This window comes from Thunnus thynnus, chromosome 19 (assembly GCF_963924715.1).
Source record: "Thunnus thynnus chromosome 19, fThuThy2.1, whole genome shotgun sequence".
Lineage (NCBI taxonomy): Eukaryota > Metazoa > Chordata > Actinopteri > Scombriformes > Scombridae > Thunnus > Thunnus thynnus.
Window position 1 is genome coordinate 10,882,818 of NC_089535.1, and position 19,241 is coordinate 10,902,058.

General features: G+C 40.0%; 2 protein-coding genes across 3 annotated transcripts in view; one reads left to right on the forward strand and one right to left on the reverse strand.

The window, feature by feature from the left end:
• Window positions 1-8,559, forward strand: part of pcsk5a (proprotein convertase subtilisin/kexin type 5a) — a 33,302-nt gene extending 24,743 nt beyond the window's left edge. The window contains exons 29-37 of the mRNA XM_067574704.1: window positions 757-955; window positions 1,738-1,952; window positions 2,765-3,007; window positions 3,798-4,034; window positions 4,159-4,336; window positions 4,954-5,171; window positions 5,413-5,513; window positions 5,948-6,167; window positions 7,494-8,559. Of these exons, the coding sequence (XP_067430805.1) occupies window positions 757-955; window positions 1,738-1,952; window positions 2,765-3,007; window positions 3,798-4,034; window positions 4,159-4,336; window positions 4,954-5,171; window positions 5,413-5,513; window positions 5,948-6,167; window positions 7,494-7,963 (2,081 nt within the window). The 3' untranslated portion in view covers window positions 7,964-8,559. The remainder of the gene's footprint in view (window positions 1-756; window positions 956-1,737; window positions 1,953-2,764; window positions 3,008-3,797; window positions 4,035-4,158; window positions 4,337-4,953; window positions 5,172-5,412; window positions 5,514-5,947; window positions 6,168-7,493) is intronic.
• Window positions 8,560-8,598: 39 nt separating this feature from the next.
• On the reverse strand, window positions 8,599-19,199 carry prune2 (prune homolog 2 with BCH domain). Of its 2 annotated transcripts, none has more exons than XM_067573745.1 (11): window positions 18,993-19,199; window positions 17,129-17,195; window positions 16,851-17,051; window positions 16,485-16,661; window positions 14,106-14,208; window positions 11,131-11,262; window positions 10,900-10,986; window positions 10,580-10,678; window positions 10,425-10,463; window positions 9,914-9,964; window positions 8,599-9,787 (listed from the first exon to the last, which is right to left on the reverse strand). In XM_067573745.1, exons 2-11 carry the CDS (start codon window positions 17,181-17,183, stop codon window positions 9,757-9,759), a joined length of 975 nt encoding a protein of 324 aa, XP_067429846.1. In that variant the 5' UTR covers window positions 17,184-17,195; window positions 18,993-19,199; the 3' UTR covers window positions 8,599-9,756. The 2 variants fall into 2 exon arrangements, with proteins under 2 accessions (XP_067429846.1, XP_067429845.1); XM_067573744.1 differs by having other exon boundaries at window positions 8,599-9,790; window positions 18,993-19,194.
• Between the last annotated feature and the right edge of the window lie 42 nt (window positions 19,200-19,241).

The following is a 19,241-nucleotide window of genomic DNA, read 5'->3' on the forward strand; positions in this document are numbered from 1 at the left end:
CAGCTCCATCTTAATTCTGGAAAGTAGTAAACTCCACTAAAAACAACAATGTTTCTTCTCAGCCCACTCAATGTCAGTGTCAATGTCAGTTCCAGAAATTTCATACTGACAGAGGAAAAAGAAATATGTACTGCTTTTCACAAACATTTTGTTGCAGCCGGCCACCTTTTTGAAAACAAGTGTTTGGGACCAGTCATACCTGTGAATATATTTATTAATGATGATAACAATGATAATTCTGTACATACAGTAAACCATACCCCTCAGTTAGTTAATCTCAGAGCATATGACCTATTTTTGACTTCTTTGACTAACTTGAACAATTTCTAAAGTCTGAAGGTCAGCTCCTGTTTTAGCAATTCAGAAAACCCTGATTGATTTTAACTGTGACTGTTTTTAACTTGTTTTTACTCGACTTATTATTGTATTATATTACTTTTATTATTTTTATTGTTTTTAATTCTTATTGTAGTTACTATTATGGTATTATTGTTAATTATTGTGATTGATATTGTACATTTTAAATGGTTTGTTTTATGTTTTATAGATACACTTGTGTACTCGGGTCACTCTTGAAAATGAGATCTTGATCTCAATGTGACTTACCTGATTAGATAAAAGGTTTATTTTTATTAAATTAGGTGTTTGTCTGCTTTCAGCCTGGCCCGCAGCAGCAGTTTCATATTTTCATGGTCACACCACAGTGTACCCAGCTCTTTTGCAGTGATGCTGTTTACTCTTTTCTTTCTCCTCCAGGGCGGTTTCTGACCACACAGCAAATGTGTGTGTCAAAGTGTCCAGGGGGTTTCTTTGCCAGTCGGCTGAGCGGTGTGTGTGAGGTCTGCCCCGCGGGCTGTTTGCAGTGTGTGGACGGCCAGCACTGCACCCGCTGTCAGAGCACACGTAAAGCTCAGTTATTCCTGCAGGATGGACAGTGTGTCCAACAGTGTGTCAGGTCAGGGGCCAATCCTCTTATCTTTGTTTGTTTGTATTTATGTGCTTTTTACATAGTATGACATGAGTACACTCCAAAATGTATTATTTTAGGTTTTTATATACTTTGCAGAACTTAGTTGTTATTGTTGATTTATTAATGGCCATAATTTTCACATTTCTTACTTGATGTGCAATTAAATTGTCTCATCCTTCAAACTGCAAGAACATCATGCCCCTGCATAAGAGGTCCTTGAAGCTCCATTAGCACCGAGATGACCATTTTTACTGTTTGACCATGAGGGCTTTATTTTTATTTTATTTTTAATACCAACTACCAAGCAGCATTTCGAGCAATACTTAAATGCGACATAATTGTCTGGGTAAATTATTATTTGTTCTCTGTAGGCTGCAGCAGAGCGCAGAGCAGAGCAAAATGTCAGTCTTGTTGTTTACGCCAGCAGCAGCAAACACATTCATCACAGCCTGTTTAGTTTTTTTTTTCCCCATACCAAAAAAATAAAAATATATGCAGCATATGTTGACACATATTCAATTAATTAAGAGACTTAATACATCACCAATTGGTTATATGTTGTTATTATTACACTTGCCATGGCCTTAAGTAAGAATTTGAAATGAATGCATATGTTTAGTGATTTGTCTAGTTTATGTCCATTACGCGTCCTGATTCACCTGCTGTGATTACAACAGAATCTAGACGTTAAGACAAGGATGAAAATGCAAAAAGTATACATGCATAATAAGTCCAGTGTCTACTTATCTCTGTTTGGCTTTCCACAGGGGTTATCCTGCAGGCCAGGTGTGTCGTAGCTGTGCGGTAGGCTGCGCATCCTGTGGGAGGAACGCCACCCACTGCCTCAGCTGTGAGGAACCTCTCCTCCTACACAAGCACCAGTGTGTGGAGGAGTGTCCTCCAGCGCACACTGTCCGGGACATGGAGTGCCAACACTGCCCCACAGCCTGTCAGGAATGCAACCCACTCGGGCATTGCACAGGTACACAAACGTAATGCAAACAAATGCTGCTGTTAAAGTTCATTCAGTCTGATCTACAATGTGCTTTTACAGCTCTATTGTCTTCTCCAAGTTCGGTGTTTGTTATTTAGCCACACCAGTGGCATGGCTCTAGGGATGGCAGTCTTGTTTCGGTTGGTTGGTTCACCACTTTAATATTGTAAGACCTTTATTATTATCTGTTATTGGGTGGATGACCATGAAATTTGGTACATATATTCATGGTACCCAGAGGATGAATCTTAATGACTAGTGACTCCTCTGACTTACCATCTAGTGCCACCTTGAGGTTGACATTTTGTATTTTGATGAAATAATTTAATAACAGTTGGATGGATTGCCATGGAATTTGGTACAGACATTAATGTCCCTCAAAGAATGAACTGTAATAAAACTGGTGAACCCTAAACTTTTCCTGTAGCACCACCAGTAATTTCCATTTGTCCAATACTTCAGATTACGACCAAATACCTAGAATAGCTAATGACATTCCCATCAGCCTTAGCTGCACTTTGTGTTTAGTGATAATTATTCCAACTACTGTAAACACACTATTTTACTGCAGTATTTGGACACAGGAGAAGTTAGTGTGAATGTGATAACGCAAAGTTTTTAACTCATCTTTCTCAATTTTCATTCACGTCTTGTCAACTTCTTGTGAAATCTGTAACCAACAGAGAAAGGGCTTTTCTTCCTCTGCATTCCTTTCCATGACTTGAGCATACTTAGTATAGTTTCACTCGGTTGTACTCAATTGTTTTTCCATTCAGTGCTAAAAGCTTTTCTTTGTGCAGGCTGTGAGGAGTATCACTTTCTCCATGAAGGCCTGTGTGTGCTAGACTGTCCCGAGAGGTTCTTTGAGGACAAAGAGGAAAGGGAGTGTTTGCGTTGCCACCCTGACTGCGAACTGTGTGACGGCCCGAACAATAATGACTGTGATGCTTGTGTGGACCCCGAGGCCACTCTGCACAATGGGGCATGTCTGGCAGCCTGCCCTTCCCATACCTATAGGGACGCAATAACAGGAGAATGTGAAGGTACAAAATTCATCACACAGCATAAAACATGCAGTGCTACTTTATCTGCCTTCTCACACTTTGCTTCTAATCAAAGTTAAGATGAAACCAATTCAATTACTTGACTTATTTTTTATTAAACATTCAGGGCTCCTGTCCTATTTGGTATAACAAAGTCAGAGATGCACCATTTCTTCTGAAACTTTGTTTTCTCCTCACTGGTGCAATGTTTTTGTCCTGTAGAGTGTCCTTCATGCATTTTCTCAATTATATTCTCTACTATGTCTGAGTGTGTTTCCTAACTTTAGCTCAAACTAAAATAGCAACGCTTTTCAGATGGTTAACAGGCAGCTGTCAAACCTTGAAAACAGAAAAGCGATGACAAAGACAGTTCCCTAGAGAAAGACACACCGCTCTGGTTATTGTTATTCAAAAACACAGAGGATGTTGTGTTTTTCCCAGGAAAATGTTGTAGGCGATGCCCACTTTTGTTGCTTCATACAGTAGCTGCCAGCAGTAAGACATTTAAGAGGAAGTGCTTTGCTGCACAGCACAATGGACAATGGGTAATTTCTAATATTTATTTCCATCTCAAATGAACACAGACAATAGAACATGTTTCATGAGGCCCACAACCAGGTGGGTTGTATTACTACAGCAAATATGGTATAATTATCAGATAAACTATTACTATAGTAAATATCAAATGCATATCAAATCTGCAGAAAAATAAGTTGATTCTACTCTATGTGCTACACTCTGAGTGTGACAGTGTCATTTGATTCATTTATATTTTTACTTGTTTTCCCAGACTGTGATGCATCTTGTCATACCTGCTTCGGGCCCCACCCTGGCTCCTGCAGCAGCTGCAGAGACGGTCAGAGGCTGGAGGGCCACAGCCACTGTGTGCCATCATCCAACAAGTGCTCACCTCATCAGTATGCAGACCAGGACGGGGAATGCCATCCTTGTCACAAATACTGCCACAGGTGTTCAGGTCCCGGCAAAACCCACTGCCTGAGCTGCAACCTGAGACATCTCCTGCTCAGTGAGTGGAGTTCGGTCTTTGTAAGGGGGCTTGTGAATTCTCTGAAGTCTGCATGTCCTGGAAGCTCTTGCAACATCTGTGACTGTTTGTGTAGCTGTGTGATCGTGTGTGTTTGTTGGTACAGATGGCACTTGTGTGGACAAATGCCCAACGGGCTACTATGAGGATGAGTCGGGGCAGAAATGTGAGTCTTGCCATCCGTCCTGTCAATCCTGTGTCGGAAAGCACAGCCACGAGTGTCTCGTCTGCAAAGCCCACCTGTTTCGAGAGGGAAAAGAGTGTGTGGAGACCTGCCAGCACAGGTAGTTTAACGTGCTCACCATCCAGCTGTGCCGGTCATCCATCATATTAAGTGCGGTCACAGTGTTGTCATTAATAAAAGATCAACCTAGTCGCATAATGGCATGGCGGACACTAATCCATCGCTTTTCTGTAGTTAGTTGGACAGAAGTGTAATTTGGAGGTACATGCTAATTAGAGCTGAGATTTAAATAGCCCTGTAAAAATGCTAATTAGACTTGATTTTATTTAGGGGAAGGTGATTGAGAGAGTTAAATTAATGTGCCGTTAAATTGATGTGCAGTTAAATACTCCAGAGAAAGCACATAAGGGATACAAAGGCTATTTATTCCTAAGATGTACGACCCTACATATGTGAAATCAATGCAGCATGTAGCTGAAAAAAGAAAATATCACTTTGAGTTTAAGATGCAGAACCTGCCTCACTCTCAGCAATGGTTTGAAGTGTTTTGTCATGACGACTCTGTCATGTGCACGTCTGAGTAGTTACGGTTGTGTATAGCTGTATGTGACTGAGTGGCGGTGGAGAGGAATTTCCTTTGAGAACAAACAAAGCTCTGATCTCATCTGATTTAATTGAAACTAATCTATCATAACTTTTTCACCACCTATCTGGTAGTCACTATGGAAACACGGCCTCGAGGATGTGCGAGAAGTGTGACCCGAGTTGCGGTGAGTGCATCGGGGGCGGGGAGGACAGCTGCTTGAGCTGCGTTCTGGGTCTCATCTACTTGCGGAAAGAAGGCCGTTGCCTCCCCTCGTGCCCTCAGGGATACTACCACGACGCTGTGCACAGGACCTGCGAGCACTGCCATGCAAGCTGCAAAACATGCTCAGGTATGAGCGTCCACTCAGCAGTAATTTAATGTCATGCAGATACACACACACACACACAGATCGGATGTAAGTGATTAGATATTGATGCTGCTGTTTTCTCCACGGACTGCAGATGTGAAAGTGGTTGAGTGCTCAGACTATAGGTTCATGCGCACTGTACATCCTACACAGGATGAAGGGACATTCATTTAAACAATCAATTTTTTATCTAATCCAATGTTAATTCGTCACGTATCTGCAGGAAAAGATTCCCAATCCTGTGACTCATGCCAGCCTGGATACCTGCTCTCAGATGGCATATGTGAATCTATGTGCGACGTAGGCCGGTATCCTCTAATAAAGGTAACAACATCTGTAACACTTTTCTCTAGGTTTTAATTTCTACAAATATTAACTATTTATGAAAAAAAAGTCTTTACCGTGTCCTTGTCTCACCAAAAGTAATTACTACTAATGTTTTGGCCCCAGGTATCATATAATGTAATTCAGACTGACTTATTACTGCACCGGGAGAAATCACGAACAGCAGAGTGAAAATTATTACTGTGTCATGATTTCAAAATAAATCTCCTGGCTCATGCCATGAGGCAACTGAGTGAAACTGTCTGACAGGTGGATGCATATTAATTGATTAAACTGAGAGGCAATGCATCGCTAATATTTAGTCCTTTAAGGAAAGTAAGTTTTGCACAACTTTGGAAATAAAGACACAGTGAGTGTGATGTGTGGGTGTGTGGTCTTTTCAGTCTCAGTCATTCTCTCCTGCTACTGATCAGGGTTCAGGCCATACATGTGAAGACTGTGACAGCTCCTGTCTGGAGTGTCAGGGTCCCGGTCCAGCCAACTGCACCACGTGTCCTGCTCAGGCCATCTTAGAAGCTGGAGGGCGCTGTCTGCTTTGTTGCCGTCATGAGGAGGAGGAGGAGGAGGAGGAGGAAGACGAGGAGGAGGCCTCAACACAGCAGCAGGACTGTTGTAACTGCACTGAGACCCGAGGTAGGCTGTAGGTCTGTCTTGCCTTTTGTGTATCAATGAAAAAAAATCATAAAAACACTGACAATCAGTTCTTTTCTGTCTGCACAGAGGAATAATCTGTAGATGAACTTCTCTGTGTTGAATTAATCTGTTGATTATATTTACAATAAACTGATTGGTTGCTTAGTTCATAAAATATCCAAAAACTGTGAAAAATGCCCATCATAATTTCCCAGAGCCCAAAGTGACATTCTGTCTGACCATCAGTCACAAAAGCCCCAAAATATTCAATTCACAGTGATAGAAAACAGAAAAGTAACTATTTTTCACATTTGAGAACGTAGGACCAGTGAATTTTTGGCATTTCTCTTTGAAAAATACCTTCTTTTACCTTCCTCAATTACCAAAATTGTTTCTTAGAAGGGTATTTTTAAAAATAATGGTCAAATTGAAGCTACTGAGGCCAAGATACTCTGACTTTTAGTCCCTCTAAAAAAATATTTAAAAGTTTATCTAAAGATAATTTGAAGCTTCAGCAGTCAAATAAAGATATGTAAATCTAGAAATATAGGTTTAGTCAAATGAAGTGGATATCTTTCACAGTTACAGTCTTTTTAGTCCAGATGAAATGGTAGTTTGAGAGTATCTAACCTCTGTATAGTGACTTATTTGAGTGAAACAGGATAGACAGGCGGGAAAAAATGGTGCCAGGAATTTGATTTGATTGTTGAAAAGTGTCGTGATGAATCTTAGCTCTGTGCTGCTAAAAGTTGAAGATTGATTGATGGGTGGAAGTCATGATATTATTGGTTGAAATTGGTCATTTTAAACCTACGTAAGCACGTGACATATTTTCTTTTACAGGAAGAAAATATGATTGGATTTTGATATAGGAATACAAAGAAATTGATTAATTTTGTATTGTTTGGTATATATTGTTACATAAGTGCACAATATAACCAGGGATATGATCTACAAGGAATAAAAAGACATTTTACATTTCATCTCGGCTTTGAAATTCCCTCTTTGTGTTTCCTCGGACAGTGTTTCCCTGTTCAGCTGCAGTGCAAAAATACAGAATTTGGCACTAAAAAAGACTGTAACATTGAAAGATACTGACTTGATTTGAGACATTTGGACAACTGAAGCTTCATATTAGCTTCAAATAAACTTTTAAATAAATTTTTGCACAAGGAGGGTTGTGGATTCTGTCCCCCATCACTGAATGTGCATTATGAAGGGATCTCTTAACAGCCAGTATGAACAGGAGGAATGAGAAAAACATGTGTCAATAGACCATACAGTAGCTAGTACATCTGTGCTTTCATGTCTTTGTGGCATTGCTAGGAGAGTGCGTCCTCAGCACCAACTTGGCATTCAGGAACGAGGAGGAAGAGGAGGCCAGAGGAAACCTGGCAGTCTTCATCATCGCCTGCATTCTGCTGGTGCTGGGTCTGGTGGCAGTCATCTTCCTCATCAAACACTCCCGCTCCAAGAGAGCGCCCCCAGACATCACCCCCCGTGGCTACGAGAAGCTGGGCTCCGGCGGGGGATATGGCGGCTACAGCTCTGCTTCCTCTGCATCTTACAGCGGCCGCGCCAGCTCCTCCGGCGGTCGCTTCCAGGAGGCTCAGCTAGTTGACATCAGTGAACGCCGCTCAGGGAGTAAGGATGATGATGACGATGATGATGAAGATGAGGATATTGTTTACATGGGCCAGGACGGCACTGTGTACAGGAAGTTCCGGTACGGACAGCTGGGGGAGGACAACGAGGACGAGTTGGAGTATGACGATGAGAGCTATACTTTCCGGTGAAGCAGAAGAATTCCTCTCTTCCTTTTTCTTCTGGATCCTTCTCTCTCTCTCTCTCTCATTCCTCCCTCTGTGCTGTTTATCTCCTCCTGCCCTGAGGGACAGACCCATTTATCCTTCACTGAATATGAGTTGAACCAAATGAGACATGAGAAGCTATTTATAATGAGCTGAATTTTACAACAGCTATCCATTCACAAAACGAAATGTGCTGCGGAAAAATTCACGTTGTTCAACATTCTTAAGGACTTTTTACATAATTATTCTTGATTTTCTAGGCTTTGTTTGGAATATTAGGACTTCTCATATATATCATATAATTTATCATGGGTATTTACTAGTTTTGACAGTTTCATTAATCATATTATTCATATTTTTAATCGTTGTGGTGTTTAAAATGTGATTAATCTTTGTATTTCTTTTTTTGCTTTTCTATATTCCCATGTGTTTGCTCTGAATTTGAATTTGAAAATGTGTTGTTATTCTGTTCAAATAAAGTCTTGAAAAAATATTGCATTAGAAAAGAGTAATTCATGACTTCACAAGGCCGGAGCCTGCTGATTTGTAATTTAGCAGCAAAGTAATTAAACTCCTGTTTGAAACCAAATAATAAATCAGACACAATGACTGAAAACAACTTTGAGACTTCAGTCGCTTTTTATTGAATTACTAGACAGTGATCCATAATTTCTTTGCGCATCCTCAATACACCATAGTAGAAGAGTCATGGGTGAGAGGACCATCACTTATCTATGAGGATACATGCACTGATGCACACATACATGCGTGTGGAGACACACACACACACACACACAAACACACACACACACACACACACACACATACATACACACACAGAGAAGATAATTGTGCTTTACAGAGATCCCATCTTTGTTTTTGTCTGAGGTTACTTCCTGATGATTTAGGAGAAGCTGAAGAGATAATTCCCGGTTTATGTATCTGACAGAAATTAACAAAACACACACACGCACACACACACACACACACACACACACACACACACACACACACACACACAGTCACACACACACACATATTTGCAGAACATGGCTAAAAGGACATGCTCTCACAATGCACGGATAACTTAATTTCATATTTAACTTATTCCTCCTTGGTTTCATATTGACCTTATAAAGCTAAAATATCTATTTTATAAGCTTATTCCCCAGTTTTGGAACAAATATTAAGACAAAGGATTGGATTGTTGAACTGCAATAGTTGGTCATCACCTATGGAACAAGGTTTTTTTTGGGCACACCTGGTTCTTTCATCGTAGACTGCTGACACACATGTCGCCTCCTTATCTGAAATACTGAGACTGTGTAACCGGTAAAGGGTGATATTATTGCTTCACTGCTTCTCATGCACACAACTACGACACTATAGACTCTACAAATGGATTTGCGCAGTGCACTGTCTGGTGTGTAATTGCATTTCCTACCCTACCCGTGAACAATGATGCTACTCTGTAGGTGCTGTCAAGCATCACACTTGACTATATAGTAGAGTGGATTGCAGGTGTAAAGGTACAGTAGATGCTACAGCAGCAGTAAAGAATGAGATCTAACTCTGAATGTTCACGTGTACTATTGTAAGTTGTGTTTTCATATTAAACTCCAGTGTCTACTTGACAAACACTGACACACATACACACACACAAAAACACACATACATTTGCTTAACAAGCCTTTTTCCTCCGCTTCCCAGCTTCACCCATACACTACAACAGTGAATTCTGAACATTGAGGTGACCCATCCATTTAGGATGTTTGGGTTTAAGAGCTGCTGGCACCGGCTTTGTCTGGTCTGCTGGGAAGACGAAAGAACAAAACAGAGACATTAAAAGCGGGTGTGTTTATGTATGGCTGACAGACTGCTGACACAAGGCCATTTCTCTTCCATGTGTGAACTTAGACGTCTTAGAGGACTTACTCTGTTCTGCCTGCTGCTGTTGGCTCCGGTCCGTACAGAAAACTATTCACTCTTGAATGAAAAAGGAAAAAAAATAGAGTGGTTGTCAGAGCAGCATTTATTGTTCGGAGGTGTTGAAATGCACTGGTATGTTGAGAATTTGAAGACATGCAACTTATGATTCAGTGCACAATTAATCAGCCAGAGCTTAGTGTGTGAATTCTGCAGCCTAGTTCCTACATTTATTATCAGTATAATAGATCACTCTGCAATGAGGACTGGCTCATTTATATTACTGTAATGATAAATGAGATGAAAGCAATGCATTTAGCATCTTTAGCAACTTTTTTCTGTCTCCTCCCTGTAATTGCAAGCATAGCCAAATCCAATTGGTCCTCATCCAGCAGAAGAGTCCCTGTGATCTAAAAGCGAGCCATCTGATAAATGAGCGCTCCAGCCAAGGATAAAACTGAGGCAGAGGCCACTGCCTCCGCAGAGGGAAGTAATGAGAAGCAGGAGAGTCTATGCTTACTTTGAGTTCTCCGCGGCTTCCTTCAGTTCCTTGTCAAGTCTAGGGGTGAGAGTTCAAAATGACAAGATGAATATAAAGTCATTTAAAAGGCAACTCAGACTTGGAGGAGGTGGAGTCAGGGTAGTGTTGGGGGGTGCAGGGTTAGAGGGACTCACCTAACAATGCACTCTGGGATCTGGATGCAATCCATGGGGATGAGTTCTTGCAGCTCATCCAGACTGCTCACATACTTTATCTTGCTGCTGAACTTGGCGCTGTGACAAAAGCAACAAGTTCAACAGGCACAGGTGTAAACACAGGCACACACACACACAAGAAAAGCAAAGTGAAAGTAACCCACTTTAAAGGAACACAAACACAATCTGGGTGTGCTTTTTTTTGTTTTTAAAAACTTGTAGAAAAAGTGAAACTGCAGCATTTTAACCCAGTTATAGTTGGTGAACAGGCACATTAAAAAGTGGGATATCATTTTTACCTGATGAAGGGCTTGGTGATGGCTAGAACCGTCCTGATGAACCATGATGGATGAAGAATAATGAAGGATTTCAAATTCTTCCTGAGCCTGAAGACAAGACATCATACGTTAGGTGTGTTTGTGTCCCGGTCGGAGTTCACTTTCATTCAAGAGAGCTACAAATTTACCGTGATATATCTCTCACGAAATCATAATGCAGTCACATAACAGGTGTAACTGAACAGGACATACCTTCTGTCAATCATCTGATAGCACTTCTTCAGCCAACCAAGGCCTGGCATTCTTCTGTGGGGAGTGGCTCCATTCAGGTACACGATCATGTAGTCCTCTGCTACCATCAGCTCCAGCGTGCTGATTACATATCTGAAGAAACACACACACACACATACACACACAGTCGTGTTTCCATCACTTCAGAAGACATTAAAATGACCCTAACCTTTACCTTAAACCAAGTCTTCACTCAAAAATGTAATGATTTACATTATGGGGACTTGCTTTTTGTCCCCAAAAGTCCCCACAATGTGAGAATGTAAACAGATTTATGTCCTCACAGCATTAGGAATACCTGGCACACACACACACACACACACACACACATAAACAAAGTGAAAACCTGGGAAGGTTTTTTTCTAGAGTAACCTAAGTGAACGACTGATTGACAGAGTATGATTGTATTTTGCCCCCAAATGATATGTTTTCACTTCTTTCATTCGCTACTGACATTACGTTATGTTACGTCTGATTGTGATGGGCAGGCCCGCTTTGACCATCTTGCACTGGGGCCCAGAGCTGAATTTCTCATTAAAAAACTAAGCCAAAAATTCATATGATATCAAAAGTAAAAGTTCATTCTACATCACTAGAACTAGAACAACTTATGCCTCTTGCAAAAAAAATCTCACTAATTGGCAAAATTCATAATACCAAGAGAGAAAAAGCACTGTCACTAAAATAAAGACTATAACATTACAAATGTCAAAATGCAGGTACAACAAACATACATACTGCAAGTCTTACCCTGAATTTAAAAACACCAGCAGAAGTTTTGAAATGTTTCTCCTCTCTGAAGTTTGCTATGAGAAATTCGTACAAATGTTGCTTCTTGGATGATCCGTTTAAGCTTTGAATTTCTCTTTTTCTCCATCTCTCCATCTGTCTCAGCAGCTCAATCAAACTTCTACCTCTCTAAAAATCCAATTCTCTGATTCTAACTCAAAGAAACAGTTCTCTGCATCTCATTTCTCTCCTCAACACCCCACCTTCTCTCCGTCTTCTCAGTCAGCAGGGAACTTCTTTTCTCAACTTCTTTGAAAATAAAGTTGACAATATCTGTGTCTCTGTTTCCGCAGTTAGTCCTTCCAGTTTCCTCAATAACTCCTTTAACTTCAGTGACTTTTGGCTCAGTCTGACTCTCCTCCTGATCCAATGTCATTCTCAAGCTTACAAATCAACACCGCTGATCCACTCGGTTTCGTGACTATTGTGATCATCTCCCACTGACATCAAACTGCATACCGTCCACCGCCCAGCTTTACTCCTCCTCGCAAAGATTCAGACCTCAAGCCATCTGGCATCAGAAGCTGCAGACACTATGGTTTACATCCTTTCATTTCTATCCAAAACTCTTGGATATGCCAGCTTTCTCAATATCTTTCACAGAACAGCCTGTGGGATCCCAACCACACTGTCCAACCATGAAATGCAACTGTGCCAGCACTACAGTTGAGACATGGGGAGTCTTAGGAAACAGGCTAGACGATCGCTATATCAAGAGTTTTCTTTGCGCAGAAGGCCGTGGCTAATTAAGGAATTCGGCAGCGTCTTTGACTCGCTAAATGTATTTTTAGAATAAAAGGAATCTTTTAAATAACCTCTTAATTTGTTTTGTATAAATCCAACAAGGACGGCATCAGGTTATCAGACTAAATACCTCAATATTGATATTGCGATTTTAGGGATGAAAATAAGTGCTTTCACAGAATATTTACACAATGAGATTTTTGATAAATAATCATCAGTAATGTGGATATTATGACTAATTGGTTAAAGGCAAATAATAGAATAGCTGGAGCAGTCTGATAAGTTCAGAAAATTACATTATTTAACTGTAATGCAGCCTTTAAAACCAGGAAAAGACAACACTTATGCCATATCACGATATTATGATATCCAAAATCTAAGACAATATCGCGATATCGATATTATATAGATATATTGCCCGGCGCCACACTGAGATGTGTCAACTGCAGGTTGAGTTTACAGCAGTGGTAGGCAAATAGTAGTTTGTGGGCAAAATTTGGCCCACAAGGCTCATATTAATACCAATGAATATGACCTCATAGCATGTAATAAACTTACACAACGAATAAACACAAGTACATATTATAAAGTTTGCATTAAATGAAGCAGACCATTGTTAACTGTGTGTGGATGACCTATTAGATATATTTCTCAGGAATGTTCATGTTTATAAAGTAATTGACAAATGAGTATTAACATAAACATATATACATACATTAATATACTATTAATTAAAAGTAATCTACAGACAAAAAACATCTAAAAAACATATTGGCCTGTGTTTTCACTGTAAAACAGTGCTGAAACAAACTGGCCCATAGTTGAACCTAAATCTACCAGTGGCTCTGTGCAGATGTACTTATCACATCCGTGCTTTTAGTTAACATGCTGATGTTTAGCAGGTATGTTTACCAAGTTCACCATCTTAGTTTAACGTGTTAGTGTGCTAATATTTGCTAATTAGCACTAAACACAAAATAGCTGATGTCGATGGGAGTGTCAGTTTTGCAGGTATTTGGATGTAGATGAAACGTTTAGTTATCATCAAAGATTATAATTCATCCTGAGGGGAACATGAATGTTTATCATAAATTTCATAACAATCCATCCAATTGTGGTGCAGATTCTAAATTCATCCTCTGCGTACCATGAATGTCTGTAAGACTGTAAAACTTCAATCTGTTCAATATTTTTTAAGATATTTCAGTCTTGATCAACCAACTGGCCTTTAGTTTGCCTTTAAAAGCCAGTGAACACTGCAAGAGCAATAACTGTAACATTACATTTATAAAGAAATTGAAACGGAATTGATTATCGAATATTAGTGATAGCCTAATGCGTACTGAAAAGGTAAATTGATTTGTTGTGTGTGCAGTTTGTGTTAGCCGATGCAGAATACTCACAGGAAGAGATTCTCCATTATTTCATGGTAGTCCTCTCTGTCACTGTCTGGCAGGAAACAGGCAGCAAACACTATGATGGCATTCACTCCGTTGGCATAGTAGCCTTGATAAAAAAAAAACACATAAAAATAAAAGTAATAAGTCAACTTGACCTTGTTCCATTGTTGGTGAGATCTTGGCCTTAATTAGCGTAGTTTTCATAATTTGATTGCTCTCTTATTTTCCTCTTTTTTATTCTATTTATCTGTCAATCTGTCTCTTTTGTCAGACTGTCTCTCTGTCCTGTTTCTTCTCACTACTTTTCAGATTAATGTAATTTCCCCTTTATTCACCAACCCATTCATCTCTAGATTTGGTGTCACTCAGACAGAGGGTCTTTTATCTAAATGACAGAGCTTGTGATTGTATTGACTTTTCAGTGACAGACTATGTGTTTCCACGGGACGACTGAGGGAAGAAAATGCCCAAACTGCTATGGTTAGCGGTGCGATTTCCACCTGTAACAATGGTTATAAGGCTCCACAGAGAGAAGAAGAGAAGAATGCGGGTTTCTACCTGTGAAACCGAAGCTACAGATGAGTGACAAATGAAAAGATAAACCATCATAAACTGTTTTGTAATGGGTTGAGTTACCACGAGACTCCAGATTAGCGTCACCGCTGCCTAATCTTTGCCCCAAATCTCTGGAACTCTACTGGAGGAATGACAACCATTCTTTCAAAATATGTTACCTCATTTCGGTGGTTTGATGATGGCAGCGGAGAGAGCTCTGTCTAACGTGTTCGATGGGGTTGAAATCAGGTCACCGCAAAGGTTACAGCGAATCATTTATATCATCTACATACTCAAACCATTCAGTGACCCCTTCATTCCTTAAATGGAAGCATCTGAATCAATTTTCCACTTATCTATTCTGGTTTTTCTTTTAACGTATCATCTGTCTGTCTGCTTGTAGTGAGTTGTTTTGTATCGCAGCAGCCACCCTTCATTAAACACTCAGGGTATATTATTGTGAAGTGGCCTTTGACAATTTTCCACCTGAATCCTATTGCTCTAATGTGCAAAGGACGTGTGGAAATGAGACATAAAAAATTTCCACTGTGCTTTGTTTGTGGATTTCCCTCCCTGACAGCTACCGGATGATGTAAAACCATCATCAGTTGGCTTCATCTACAGCCTGAACAGTATTTCCTCATTTTTGGTTGGCCCGCCTCCATGGTTAGATGAGGCATCATTGTGCAATCTCGATAGCTCAGAAGTGGCTGTCAGCTCAAAAACAATAGATGATTGTTATACGGTACACAAGAGATCATGACTTTTAAACACTAATATGTTGTTATTTCTGGAATCAGATATTCAGGCCGAGTGAAAACCGAAACCGAAGAATGTGCGTTCCAACTGTAAACACCTCCATAGTAGTTCTTCTCAATAGATGTTGTCAGTTTAAGACATTTTTGAGTTTGATTGTTTACTAAGTTCGACAGTCAAGGCTTAAAACAAACAAGGATCATGCTTTTACTATTTTAGCTCCAACGCTGTGGAACAAACTCTCCCTCAGTATCAGATCAGCTGCCTCAGTTTTAAAAAGCTATTACAAACCCACCTGTACACACTAGCATTTGCATAACCTTTTTATAGTGTCTACATCAATGGTTATATATTGTCTCTTTGTTGACCACTCCTTCAAATCCTTGTTTTTATTGTATTTTCTGTGTATGTTATTCGTTTAAATTTAGTTTTATTTCTCCATATTCTCTATTTCTATGTTGAAATATGTATGCTGAAATTGCACATATATTTAATGGTGTTGTATGTTGAAAAGCATCTTGTATCTTGTCTTTTAAAAGGCGTTATAAAAATACTTACTTACTTTTGTATGTCTGTAACTTTGTGCCAGCAGCACTGACATGTGATTAATACCTACGGGCCAGATCCCAGCTGTCCCAGAGCTCAGAATTTGCAATGAATATTACTATATACTATAGTATTGTAGGACAGGTATTAAAGGATAGGTTCCTATGTTTTTCATGTCTATCTTAAAACAATGACTCTGCTAAACTTTCAATTCAATTTGGATTTTGTACCTCATTTCATCAGAATCGCAACAGGAAGTGATTTCTTCATAGCGCGCATGAGCAGGAGGAACTATTACAGCAACCAAAAACAGTTTCTTTTATATATGGGGATGTGAGTGTTGTTTTAAGAGAGACTTGAAAAAATGTGAACCTATCCTTTACTGGACAGAGAGAATTAAAAATGGCATTTCTTTAGCCAATACTGGGTATATCTGAAAAATATTTGCATTTGTAAACATTCATAATGAACAAGATGAACATAAAATCCATATTTATGATGGTGATGTGGTTCTTTAATAGTTACCTCCATGAGAGATGACTCTCATGTAAGGCTCAATGATCTTCATGTTGATGCGATGCTCCTGTTCCCCAATGATGACTGTCCTCCATAGCTTGCTGTCCTGACGCTCCTCCTCAGCGCTGTATGTCGGGATTGGATTGTACGGCTCACTTGTCCCACTCCTACTGGCTGCATTGGGGTCTGAAATGAAAAAAGACCAAATACTAATTTGTAGTCAGCCTAGGTGGTTTGGAGGATTACAACCCAAACATAATAACATCAACTACAATCTCTCTGTGATAAAAAAAAGGCACCTCTTGCCTTCTTTAGGATCATGATGATTCAGGATTACAGGGGTTCAAACTGACGTTTGTATTCTGAATGACCAACCTTCCCAGTCCATTTCATGGTCTGTGTAGTCGAGATAATCCCCTTCATCTGGAGTGTCTAGGTCGTCGACGTTAATGTCAAGATCATCTGGCGTCTCCCCCAAATCATCCTCACTCTGGTCCAGTGACAGGCTGATCCGAGGGGCAGATAGCTTTTTTCTTTGGGTGGGACCTCCTTGTAGGGGTAGAGAGGTAGGAGGGACTACCAAAAAAAGACACAATATTAAAAATACATATGTGCTCTGAATCAGAGCAATGGTTGACCGTACTCACACTTACCTGGTCTGCCTTCGCCCCCCTCAGGATTCATTTTACTCTCTGACACCAGGTGCATCCACAGGAGGACCTATGAGAGGATAATTACAGTTAGTCATTATGGATTCGTATTATACGACAACAAACATGGAGAGTACTCAGATTATAGTAAATCCATCCACCGTGATTACGCTACATCTAGTGATTTGCAAACAAGAACATTAATCTGATTTTAGGGCGAGGTAGGCCCGCTGTTAGATGGAGAGTGAGGCCAGAGTAAAAATTTGTAAAGTCTGAGTAATGTTATCACAAATTGAACTTATGCGAAACTTAAAAAAACACCAGTTTTTAAGTACAAGTATAAATGTGAGGTTGATGTATTTTTCTTTACTACAATTCAAAAAGAAATACTGTACTCTTCATTCCCCAACATTTATTTGACAGATTTGGTTACTAGTTATGTCACAGATTAAGATTTTACATACAAAACATATAATAACTTCATAAAATATGATGCACTGTTACAGATTAAGCTACCCAACAGTATGTAAAACAGTTAAACATTAGTCCCACTATGACCAATGTTACATGTTAATGCATCAGCAATAATAATCCAGTAGTATTATATTACAGTACATTTTACTAATAATATATACTTTTACTTAAGTGACATTTTGAATGAGTATTTATTTTTACATTGCAGTATTGCTACTTTTACTTAAGTAAAGGATCTAAATACTTCTTCCACTACTGAAAACTACTTCCTTATCTTCTCTACAAGAAAAATAGGAAATAAATAAAAGTAGTCAGTCTACTGTTGTAATTCAGAAATACTATGGTGCTATCCATATGATTTTTATACAGTCAATATAACCTGATAATTCTCCCATTTGATCTTTTCATTTTCTGTGCATCTATACAGAACCAGAACTAAAAACCAGACAAACCTGCGAATATAATGTTGCTGACCAGAAAAAGACAAAAAAAATTTGTCAGTGACTCCACAAACAACAACAGACTGTGGACTACAAATCATAAGTAAAAGAAGCACCCAAACATCAACACGTGTGAACACATGATGTATTGATTTTACTTGTCTTAACGGATAGATTTCCATCTCATCTCAGAGCAGGGGGGAGTAAAGACGAGAGTAGTAAGGTGGTAGGGGAGAAACGAGGGGGAGGGATGAGGGAAATGGGAACAATTTTGAGGTTAAAGGTCATCTTCCACTGTGAATAATCCTTCTATTTAAATTGGAGCAGGGGGATGCTGAGAGGTGGTAGGAGGGGGGGAGGAACAGGACTTGTTACATCATGACAAGCTCTCTCCCCTCCTCGCTGCCTTCTTCTATTGCAAATCGAATGCTTGCACGCTCGCCTGAGCACAGATTGGTCTGAGATGCAAATTCACAGTGAGTCACGTTTGCTCATACGTATGAAAAAGAAATATCCTTGTTCCTCCTCTGTAGAGTCTGCCTGGAACAAGGAAAATGTGTTTGCAATAGCAACTGTAACAGAAAAAAACACTGAACGGTTGATTCTGGTACAGTGGAGATGACATGTCATACCGATGATTCACAGGAAGGCGTACGTGTGCACGCACGCCCACTTACATACACACACACACACACACACACACAGATTAACAAACTCTTCCATTGCAGAAAAACAAAAGCAGCATCAGCTGTTATGTGCAGCCTCCATGGAGGATGCTGAGCTGCTTCAAATCCACTTCCACAGCACAGCACAGGACCACAGTGCTGATGACAGCAGCCCCTCCCTCCCTCCCCCTCTCTTCCTGTCTGCTGGCTGTGAGAAAAAAAAAAGGAAAAGAACATATCCCTCTTTCTCCTCTTTTTATTTTCACAGAATAAAAACCATGTACTCACCACTGCTGGGGCACGGGAATCTCTGTCCTCCTGTGTCTCAGATCATGGATGTACTTCCAAGTTCTCTGTCTATTTCCTGCTCCCAGCCTCTCGATGGAGATGCTCAGCTTACAAACAGCTCACAGCTTCCACCATTTTGTAGTCACATGATCTGGGCCATTACCAAATAAGGGCGATCACCTGCTATAGCAGCTCTCTGCACAGCAGCTTCCTCAGGCAATGCAACTGAATGGGGATGTAGGAGGGTGT